Source organism: Clarias gariepinus, chromosome 1, assembly GCF_024256425.1.
Source record: "Clarias gariepinus isolate MV-2021 ecotype Netherlands chromosome 1, CGAR_prim_01v2, whole genome shotgun sequence".
Lineage (NCBI taxonomy): Eukaryota > Metazoa > Chordata > Actinopteri > Siluriformes > Clariidae > Clarias > Clarias gariepinus.
Genome location: NC_071100.1, coordinates 38,626,437 through 38,638,354, shown reverse-complemented (window position 1 = coordinate 38,638,354; position 11,918 = coordinate 38,626,437). Strand labels below are relative to the sequence as shown.

Below are 11,918 nucleotides of genomic sequence, written 5' to 3'. Positions count from 1 at the left end.
TACATTTGGGCTAATTTTAATGTGAATACTAATCATTCAGATGATTAAAATAGTACATAAACAACTAGATACATTTAACGGAACTGATACACCAAAAACCTTTAAAACATGAAAACAGTCATTCTCCCTGCGAATAAAGTTTACATCAGGATCACAGCTGCGTGTTAAAAGTGGCGGACCATGTCGGAACTGGCTCATTGTCCCCAGGTCAAGATCTGTCAGCTTAACTCTTTAATATTTTAAATAATCCCACTACACAGATGATACGAGGGCAAAGAGGATACGACTTCTGATCCCGATAGCACATCCTAATAAACTCGCACTCAGTCTCCCATGATAATTAAAAATGTAGTGATGTTAGGCTGGACTAAACTCATTCCCACATACTCCATACACAACAGGTTCTCGGTGCAGGAGAATTAGACATACAAAATGTACAGTCATTTATTTAGTGTGTTGAAATCTTAAAATTTCCAGTGCCTAAATAATTAAAAGTCTTCAGTTAGCCGCTTTAGTCCTTCCGTGGTTAAAATGTTTTACAACTTGAGGCGAGCTGAAACTTGGGACTGAGAGTCGAAATGAAAAGTGCATAACATGATCATCATCCTCTTCGAGTTATATTACTACATGCCTTTCACTGCGCTCTTTCAACAGAAGGAGCTGTAACACAGGTTTCTCGTATATACACACTTCTACATTTTTTTTAGCAGAATATCCTCCTTATTCTCTTTATATCAAAGTACAGTGCATTTAAAATAACAGACAAAAATAAATAAAGACAGACTACAATTAAGAATCAATTTAACACTGTGTTAAAGAAATGCTTCGAGACCATAGATCGAAGATGGGCTGTGCCATTGAGAACTGCAGGGATTGGACTGCACCACTTTAAGGACCATGCTGGTGCTGTGCTACACAGTCCCACAGGAGAGGTGGAATGGCTGTGATGCTCTTTGAAAACTGATCACAAATGAAGGCCATATGCTCACGTATGCAGACTGACCTCTACACACACACAAGATCTGAACATTTCTCCTATGAAACCCTGTAGCACCAAACACCTGTGACTGATCAAGGTTCAAAACAGAATGGAAAACTATGTACACGTGCATGCTCTGTTCGTGTTCAAGCTTATCCAAAACATTTAAGTGTGTAATCTTTAAAAGACATTAGGCAGACATCAGCTCAGTCTATGACAGAGAAAGACAGAGAGAGAAAGTATAAAATTCAGAGACAATGTGGTTTAAAAAAAAGGTAGGGTGGAGGTGAAGCAAGTCAGATAAAGAGCTTGAAACAGAGAGAAATATAAACAGAGATAGATAACTGGATAAAGATATAGCATGAAAAAAAGAAACAGATCACAGGATAGAAAGATATAATAAGCCAGAGAGAGAAAGGGAAAGAGAGAAAGAGCTAGTTAGATGGATAAAGAGAGTGAGCGACTCCTCTGTCTGTCTTACTTCAAACTGCATACTGTAACCAGTCAGTAGTAAATCAATATTTCATGTCCTTTACTTGGTCGAACTGAGTGTTTCTGTGGCTTCTACTTTCTGGGTGCATTAATGAGAGAGAAAGAGAGAGTGTAGTGTTTAAGGACACATGTACGTTCATCAGAAACAATGACGTGGAACTAGGAGCGTGGGTCGGTCTGTACCCGTGGCGTTGGTTTAGTGTTAGAATGCACCTCTTTGTTCATGAGAAGGGTGTGTGTGTATGTATACTGGAGAAGAGGGACAAGAGCCGTGTATGCGGGTCCTATAAGAGGGCTTTTTCTGAGTAAGGGTTCTGTTGAGGGTCTGTGGGATTGGCACAGCTGTAGCTGGGAGTTTGGGTCAGGCCTGCCTGTCCACTGGCGGTGTTCGGGTATGCCTGCTGCACCTCCCCATGAACCATGCTGCCTGCAGGAGCGCTGTACACGGGCGCCTGGCCTATGTACATGTGCACATCACTGGGAAAGGAACACACACAGAGAATTTAATCATATCAAGAGCAGAAACAGAATTTAATCATATCAAGAGCTTGAATTTAACAAAGAAGTATCTCTGGTCAGTGTGAGAAGGCTTGATGCAGCAGGGGTGTGTTCAATAACAAGAGCAGTCAAAAAACATGACATTTCATCAATGTGCTAAACTGTAGCACAGTCGTGAATGTTTCGCAAGCGCTCATCATTGAACAACGGCAGAGAATCCTAACGCTGCCTCTTCTACATCTGATGTAAAAGTTCTCAGGTGGAGTTATCATCAGATAATGGCGAAGGAGATGTTTTTTTGCATCTAATTTGTCTGTGGTGCGTTCACATTTTAATCAAACTGCACCAGAGTTCTTTTGGAAGCGGACTGGGACCGCCCTTTTTTTTTTTTTTTTTTTTTATTGTTTTGGATTTTTTTCCCGATTTTCTCCCTAATTTAGTCGTGACCATTTCCTCCCCGTCACTAGGAGGCTCCCACATTAAGGCTACTACTACCATTCAGCCGGGAGGGCCGAAAACCATCACGTGTTTCCTCCGAACCACGTGACGCCAGCCGACCGCATCTTTTCGAACTGCTTGCTCATGCACCGTTAGGGGCGGAGTAACACTCTGAGGAAAGCGCTAGCCGCTCCTTCCGTGTGCATCACAGACGCCCCGGATTGGCTGTAGAGCTGTGATTAAGGTGGGAGCACAAAGTACCTCTTATCCCTCCCCTCTGAGAGAGCTCGGCCAATCAGATTTCTCTAGACCTCCGGCTGTGAGAGGTAACAGCATCACCAGGGAACCGAACCAGCAATCTCCGGATGATGGGGCGAGCACTTCACCACTGCGCCACTCGGAGGCCGGGACTGACCTTTTCAAGGTGTCGCTTTCTTGGTGCACACTGAGGTTCAGGTGTCATCATTCACACTTGTTCAGGTAAACCGTACTAACAGAACAACCGCACCAGAGTTTATTCAATCACACCAAACATGTCAAGTGTGAAGGAGTTCCTGGAAGGCCTTAGTTTATGAAGCAGGCAGTCTAATCATGGCTCTGGTATCCAAGCAGTTCTAAAAACTGCTGCGATAAATTCATTAATGTAGCAGGGAGTTATATAGAGAAATAAAGAGAGTTTCTACTCTCATAACTGTCGTGTTACATTTAAAAGTCCCAGTTTGACTTGAACGCTCCTCATATTTATTTTCAGCAGCATTAAATGCAACTTAAATCACAGATTGATTTCAGTAGGCTGTAACTAACCTGTGCTCTCATCGTTTTCTAATCTAGTGAATATGCTCAGTTTCAAAAAGTTTACTTGAATTGTTTTTTTTTTTTTTTTTTTTTTTTTTTTTTTTTTAAATGGTCCATGAAATTTAAATGCGACTATAAATTAATCCAAAGTCACATCCAAAATAAGAAATTATAATAAATGGCAACCTGCTGCAGCTTAAATGGAACACAACACTTTCGGGATATGTTAAAGGTTATTTTAGGAAGTTTTTCCTTTATGTCTCATCCTACCAAACTGTCATTGATTAGTTTTTCATAACAACATGCCACACTGTTATTTCTTACTTTACGTCAAGCGCCACCCCAAGGGGCACAAGAGTGAAGGAGAAATGACGCACACCTGAGGAGACCGTAGCTAGCGTCTGTGCGTCAGTGTGAGCTGACTTTATATTTCTTAGTTTACTCATAAAGCTTTATTAAGTGATGCATGCAACACACACACACGCACACAGTTCCTTGTTTGAGTGCTCTCTCGCCTCTCCTCTTTATTATTTCCTGCCTCACAGCAACACAGACAGTAATCCGCCACAGTATCCTTAGGTCTGTTCTCATTTATTGTAAGGAAAAAGGTTAAAACTAAAGAGTTATTAAGTAATTGTACAATTCATAATCCGACAGTAGGGCTGTTACCTGGGTGCTGCTTGGCCTGGTAAAGGCTGCACCTGGTTCATGGCAGGAATTTGCTCCACAGGAACACTGTAACCCTGCACCCCTGTAGCGGCCACTGCATACTGTCCTGCAGTTGCCTGCCCTGGGTACACCTTTAGACAAAATACAGCATTACTCAAATATTCAGCATGACTAATTGTACTAGTTTTCTTTTTTGGTGTGTGTGGGTGATGGTTTTGAGTCACCCTGGAACAGTTTTGTTTTTGACCCTAGTAAAACTAAAGTTGCTGCATAGAAGGTGCTCACCTGCTGCGAGGTGCCTGGCTGCTGCATGTAGTACTGCTGGCTCTGCAGTTTTGCATACATGGCGTACACGGGGTCCTCGTTCATCAGCTTGGCGTACAATGACAGAGCCTCCATCACCTTCACGTTAAGTTCAGACAGCTCAGAATGCTTCCTGGAGGAAACCATGATTAACAAGACAACTGTTAATTTTGTCTTAACTAAGAAAGATTTAACAAACATATATCATTATATATCATCAATACCTGTCAATTTCTTCTAGTTTCTGATCAATGAGTGGACCCATTTGGTTACAAGCACCTAAACAGAAAAAAAAAACCCACAAACACAAAGATCCGAAATGAAATGATTAAAAGTCTTTAAATATAGCATAGCTAAGAAAAGGCCCTACGCCCTACCCTCCAGTTGGAGCAGCTCACAGGCGTCGGACTCATTATCTGTTGGATCTGCGCTCTGGATCATCTGTAGCAACTGGTCCATTTTCTCCTGCATGGATTACAGAATCACAAAATTACTCCCGCATGAAGCGTCCATTAGTGCTGCCATTATTGACAGCAGGTACCTTTTAAATGAGGTTATACAGCTGCCGATCAAGCCTGATCCATTTACGAAACATAACACACAGGAACTAAAACTCGCAATAAGAGCATAACTGATTGATCTGAGCAGCCCGAATTAACATTGTGCATTTTATTGTAGAAAAGACTTTTCCTCTAGAAAGAACCCTCACCTCGTCTATGTAGACAGGCTCAGGCTCTGGCTCGATGGTCTCCACTTGGACATTCTCACTGAACTGTACCGTCTTTTTCTCCGTTTTCACTGGGCAAACAAAGCAACAATGACATCCGCATGAAATCAGCTCTAGTAGCATGCAATTTAAAAGATTTAATTAACTGGAACTCAATATACAGCAAGGGACAAAACATACGAGTAGTCAGAAAGCACTGCAGTAAATAAATATAATTCTGCATAAAACGTAGGTATTGTGTGTGGGATAGTAGCGACAAACAGTAACAAAAGTAATCACAATACTCACTCATCTCCGGCTCTGCTGTCAGATCTGCTGTGACAAAGTTAGATGGAAAAAGGCCCACACCCTGATATGTCTCACCTTTCCACCAGTTGGGGTCACTGTTGTAAATAAATAAAAAAATAAACAAACACCAAACTGTATTAGCATACCCTACAGCCATTAAGCAACCCATATCAAGTATGAAGAGATTCAGCACTCAAAAAAAAAAAAAAAAAAAAAAAAAAAAAAAACCAGGTAGTTTTAATTTCAGCACCTGTCATCTAAGATAGTGATGATCTCTCCAGATTTAAAGGTCAGCTCGTTGTCCTCTGCAGCCTCGAAATCGTAAATAGCCCGAACTTTCCTACCATCAGCTTTCTGGGAAGTGAGAAGGCTGCTAGCATTCGGGTAAAGGCCAGAAAACGAGGTCGGGTTCTGCAGCCGCTGCTCCTTCAAGGACAACTCAATGGCTTGAGATAAGAGATATAAAAAACTTTAAGTTAAGATTCTACATTTTAGTACTATTACAGTGCACAGTGTGCAGGTCATGGTGCTGAAACACACCTGCTGCTTCCAAACGACTCATCAAACCCAAGTGGCTGTGCTTTTATTCAAAAAGCTTTATTCATAAAAGTGTTCCTACGCACTCAAAATCTGAACCCATTTTTGCAAATACACCTTCTTAAAAGCTTGGCTGTCCTCTAAGGTCATAACAACAACAAAAAAAACAATACTGAGGTGTATAAATGTACATGTATATACTGTAAAATACACAATTATTGGGAAAAACTCTTCTATGCTAACTTCTGTCTCAATGTGACTCAGTCCTCACTCTTTTTTTTTATCATTTATTTTCCTGCTCCATTTTTTTTGCCACAGAATGTAAATAATATCATACGAAGAGAGCTGAAAGGTGCACCTTTGGCCAAGTCCTCTTCCTCTTTCTTGGTTGTGGTGGTTGCTGGGTCTTTGGCGACTAAAGCAGGGCTGGCTTTAGCTTGCTCTGCTGCCTGCAAAACAACATACAAGTCATTGATCAGCCTTGAACACTTCTAAAATGCAAACTAAGCTTTGTATCCCTTTTTTAGTAAAATCATGATTTTAGAACAAATAATTAATAGATAGTGGCTTGATATTGTTTTTTATTTTTTTTTAGCCTCTATCATACAGCAGCTACCGACAGGGTAGGCTAAATAAAGACTAGAGGCAACACCTTCTTTTTATGCTGCATCATACTTAAAGGAAAGCTCTATATAGGTTCTTCCGCACACAAAGGTTTGTACACAACCACCGCCAATGTCTCTGTGATTGATAGGGGACAGATGGGCATGCTGTCTGAGTGGGAAGGGAGGAATGCCAATTTATCCGTCTTTTGCTCTCAGCCACCAGTGAAATTACCCATAACCTCGGTTCACGACTGCCCTGAAGTACAGAAAAAAAAAATCACCTAAAATCTGCCCCTATTCACCAACACGACCCAGAAGCCGCCATCCAAAGCTGTTGCCATGAACTGAGCAAAGGCATGAGTGTATCACCCAGCATCAGTTTTGTTCAGTCCACGGTTACGGATCGCGCAAATGAAAAAATAATTTTGTGCAAAGTGGAGTGACTATCCAAGCCTTTGCCAAGTAGTATCATCTGGACAAAACTGTGGCGAGCTGTACTTCTGTACTGTACAAAACTGAGTGCTGCACCTTAAGAACGATAATGTGATTTTTTTTTTGTGCAGCTTAGGAAAAAAAATAAAACTCCCAGAGTACCCAGTATTATTATGAAACAATGCATGTACACAAAGTGTTCGCTCTCTTCTATACATTTTTTTTCATATTATACCGGAAAGTATAAACAGTATAGCAACAGCGTACTAACCTGGGAGCCGACAGCAGGAAAGGTGACGCCCTGCTCTCTTAGGTTCTTAATCATAGCTGATATGAGACTGAGCTGGGGGTCATTCCGGAAGTCCTCAGCCCATTCTACCATAAGGGCCTTGAGCTTCTCACATACTTTTGGGTGGCCCTGATTAAAACAGCAACTAATTCTCAGTCTTTGTGTTAATTAAAAAATAATAATAAAAAAAAAAAACTTGTACATAATCCAGACAAAACTCATAGTCCAGTAAACATACCTTGTTTAAGACATTGCTAACTTCACTGGCAAACTCTCGCGAGCACACCTCCAAATGGAAGATTTTCCCACAGTTTGACACACAAGCCCCTAATAACTGTTCAGGAGAAAGAAAAGATGTTAGGTAAGAAAAGTGCAGACTCAGTTATAGTGTAATCTGTTACAGGACTTAAAAACAGGCAGACATGTTCTTAATGACAGTAGAACAACAGCATGTGTGTGGCTTCAAATCTAAGTAACAAATAAATCATTAAAGTGAGTAAAACAAGTAAATGGTTAGAATGAAGAAAAAATTTGTTTTTTTAGGTTTTTAACACATCTAGATTTATGGTACTTTACAAAAGTCTTGAACCCCAAATTTCTTTATGTTTTACTTGTAGAGAGACAGACTATTTTGTTTTTTGGCAAGATTTTGGCTTTCATTTTCATTCTTGTACCTAACCAGCTTCAGATGAATGCTTTTTGTTTGTTAAGGGTTGTAAGTGCCAGAAACGGTTGCAGATGATGGCAGATGATCAGGCCAGTTATTAGTATACTGGTGCTGCTAAATGCTAAATGGTTGGAGCAGACGAAGGGGAAATGAAGTCGCTGCTGAACAATTTTTTGTATATTTAGACACTTTGCAACTTGTTGCAGTAAATCATTAGTTCCCCCACAAATGTAAATCCCACACATCATTTAATATAAAAAAATGATCTGTGCATCAAGACTTTTGCACACTAATATAAATATCAAGGAATAAAAGCTGAAATTATACTTAACTATATTCAGGGTATAACAAGTGCAAAAACAAATGAAAAGACATGCTGTTCCAATGCTTTCAGATAGGGGACAGTATGACATAAGCAAATCCAGATCGCAAGCATCGAAAGAGAGACATAGAGAAAAAACACCTACTGTCAGAGCCTGCATGGCTACATGGGGGTCCTTGTGGTTGACCCGCCTCATAATCGAGCGAAGGCATTCTTTAGGTCTATAAAAATACAAGAAACTAACCATCAACCCGTATTTGCTCTAAAACACTGCACACAGAAACTTAAAACAGCCAGAAGATAAATAGAATTTAGGACTAGGCAGGGGGCTGCTCTGACTCACCCGGTTCGTGACTGTCCAATCTTATCACATATGTCCAGTATGAGACCCCAGTCCTCAGCTGTATTCATCTCACTGGTTGCTTTTTCTACAAAGCAATGAAAAATGTTTTAAAAAAACAAACTCTTTAATTGCACTCATATGAGCTTTTGTTACTCATTTTCTTACTCAGTCATTTAATATGCTTATCGTGTGAGCGCATTTAAATGTCATAAAATATTTTCCCTGTGTTGAAAAAATTACAATAATGATGTAATTCTTATTACTGTCGACCTCATGTAAATCACAGAGGTTTACGCTTCTAGAGCTCCGACGAATTGCAAAAAACAAACAAACAAAAAATAAAATTTTGTATAAAATCCAAAACAAATACATATAACTAACTTTTTTTTTGTAAGGGTAATGTATTAAACGGAGTTTGGACTATAAAAATAATGTTCTTAATAGTTTAGTGTTAAAAGGCATGAAAAACTATATAAAAAAGCCATATAAAAAATTGCGGCGATTATTTGCGGTTTCAGCAAAATAAATTATTTGAACAAACAATTATTTGTTAGGTTCAAAGGAAAAATCCATAAACGACTGAGGCCGCGAACTCTGAACCGTGAATTTGAAGGGGTCAACTTTACATAATTTTTTTCGGTTATAAGTATAAAATGTATGTACTTATAAACAATAACCTTCATCAATGCTTCATATAATTACCAACATAATTACGATTCTTTAAAGACTAACCTAAAATACCCCCCCCCCCCCCCCCCCACAACTCATCATTCTACACACAATATACCACAATGACAAAAGTAAAGTAAAAAACAGATCAGCATTCAGTAGAACAGTAATCAAACCCGCAACGATCCTACAAGTTTAGCACAAATGTCAACATTTTTGGCAAATTTTTAATAGGTCTGAAAACTTTCCATCAGCAGTGTATATGCAAGAGTAAATTATAATCCATTCAGTAGAAAAATGCCTGGACCTAAAGTCTCACATACTTTCGCAAATTGAATCCTGGATTATGCACTGCACCATAAGGGAACAAAAACTCTACAGATCTGATAACCTGCTCATTCAGTACATTCAGGTGTCATCAGATGATATCATTTGATTACCACATTACATTGGTGAACCTAGACCTGGCCATCTGAAGCAACCCCAGATCATAACACCGCCTCCAGAGGCTTGTACAGCGGCCACTATGCATCGCTTCCTGCGCTTCCCTTTTTACCCTGACACACCCATCACTAATTTGACATTTCTGAAACAGCAACGTTTTTTTTTTTTTTTTTTTTTTTGTGTGTTAGTCTTTCATAAGGCTGGGTATTGTACTTACTTACTTAGACAATGGACTCATGTGTGTTGTATTTTGAAAGCCTTGACAATAGATGTCACAATGTAGGTGGGGGAAATGTCTACGTGATCAAAATTGAGATTGCGTTTATTATCCTTGATGATTTTATTAGTGTGTGATGCAACACATACAAAAGACCATCGTTGTCCAGATTGGAAAAAAACAACCGAATTAATAATATATCTGACTGTGTGTGAAATACAGTTAGCTAAACGCAGAAAGCTGCTCCGTATCTCAACAAACTGCAGCCATCCTTAACCATCATTTAAGTTCACATAAGGTTATAAAACTAATAAGGGCATACTAATAAGGGCAGTGCAGTGACAAAGTGTGCTAACTTGCCTGACTTGTACACAGTTATTTGCTAAATTTCAGATTAAAGTTTTGTGTGTGTGGTGACTTAAACTGGGACTCCCATGTAACTTCATGCATGAGGTTAGCTTAAGCTTACAACCAGAAAGCTAGAGAAATCAAAAGCTGAACTGTACAAGTTTTTATTCATTAACAAATGGTGTTGCAGCCTGTCGCATGCAACAGTGCATGAACAAGCTAAAACAGCAACGTTCGTTGCACAGGCCCTTTTTTCAGTAAAAGGTCAACCGAAGCGATTCAACAAAACGTGTTGTGAGTGGCAAAGGCTTGGTTGATTCAGTTTGTCATATTACATTCCGCAAGCCGACGAAAGAAGCACACATATCTTTCTCCCTAGTCAGACATGAAGTGAATCATGTAAGAAAGAATCCTCTGGTGACATCCTTGCTTGTGTGTGCTATGCATGTGAACTTTGACCTAGCTCTTGTTAAGTGTTTATCAGACAACTTGTTGTGGTAATTATTATTTTTTTTTTTAATGTTGTAAAACTTGCCAAAAAAAAAAAAAAAAAAAAAAAGCCAGGTAGCTGACACATAAAATTGAAGCATTAAAACAAAAAAGCTAAACCACTGGTTTTTAAATAGGTTTATATTTTTATGATATAAACACTTTTAAGTATGTAAACATGACAAGGCACTGAAAAATAAGTATAACTGTATCTGTGACAACGTGTAATATACAAAAGTTCATTCCAACTGAGCGATCTGGTTAAACAAGCGGCATATCACAAGCGCTGATAATAGACAATAACACCACTGGAATGTGTAACAATATGCATCACTCCACATCCCACGTGTTCTACAATCGTTAATTACACTAACGGTCAGTCGCCAGTAGGGCTGCATGATATTCGAAAAAAAACTGACATTGCAATTTTTTTTTTTCTGCGATACATCCTATTATTAGGATATCGACATATCCTATTCCTAGCACAACCTAGGCAAAGTGGTAAAGTGCTCACCCTATCATCCCGCGATCGCTGGTTCGATTCCCGGGTGATGCTGTAACCTCTCGCAGCCGGAGGTCTAGAGAAAGCTGATTGGCCGAGTTCTCTCAGAGGGGAGGGATGAGAGGTACTTAGTGTCCCCACATTAATCACGGCTATACAGCCAATCGGTGCATGAGCGAGCAGTTTAAAAAGATGCATTTGGCTGGCGTCACGTGGTTCGAAGGAAACACGTGATAGTCTTCGGCCCTCCCAACTGAGTGGTAGTAGTAACCTTAATATGGGAGCCCCCTAGTGACGGGGAGGAATTGGACATGACTAAGGGAGAAAATCAAGAATTTATATTTATAATTTATATTATTTTATATTTATTTTTTTTTAAGTCACGAAAGCAAAGAAATGCACAGGTTTATAAGATCACATGTTTTTATTGAGCTTTTGGTTGTTTTTTTGATGGTCGTTTTTGTAACTAAAAATAATAACGCGTGCAGTTTTAGTTCATTCCTCATTCCTATTTACTAGGAACAGTTGACAAACGTTTTGTTTTTAAATTGCTTCATTTTTAAGGGTTTATCCTCCTGTGTTCTTTAAAGAGTGTCCCGCTCACCAAGCAAAACTATTTCTCTTTTGAGCACGTGTGACCGTCACTACTGCCTTCCTATATTTTATAGCTGGCATCCTCTGCATTTACTGTCTTTCAGAACTACCACTTCTGTAACAGTTTATTCTGATAGCATGAGAGTGAACTGGCCCCTACTAGTTTAACGATTGTGAATGGCAGATGGACAGAGTTTTAAAAAGGCTGGCGCAAACATCCTTGGGCGGCCCATTGATCATTTAAAATTAGTTCAAGGAAAAAAAAACACTT

At 39.5% G+C, this 11,918-nt stretch overlaps 1 protein-coding gene across 1 annotated transcript in view; it reads right to left on the bottom strand.

Moving 5' to 3' along the window:
• Window positions 1-11,918, bottom strand: part of colec12 (collectin sub-family member 12) — a 59,323-nt gene continuing 47,405 nt past the window's right edge. Inside the window, 13 exon segments of the mRNA XM_053493396.1 lie at window positions 1-1,948; window positions 3,872-4,002; window positions 4,157-4,307; window positions 4,399-4,453; window positions 4,552-4,639; window positions 4,884-4,972; window positions 5,190-5,284; window positions 5,440-5,635; window positions 6,085-6,175; window positions 7,035-7,181; window positions 7,291-7,386; window positions 8,187-8,262; window positions 8,385-8,469. Of these exon segments, the coding sequence (XP_053349371.1) occupies window positions 1,756-1,948; window positions 3,872-4,002; window positions 4,157-4,307; window positions 4,399-4,453; window positions 4,552-4,639; window positions 4,884-4,972; window positions 5,190-5,284; window positions 5,440-5,635; window positions 6,085-6,175; window positions 7,035-7,181; window positions 7,291-7,386; window positions 8,187-8,262; window positions 8,385-8,469 (1,493 nt within the window). The 3' untranslated portion in view covers window positions 1-1,755.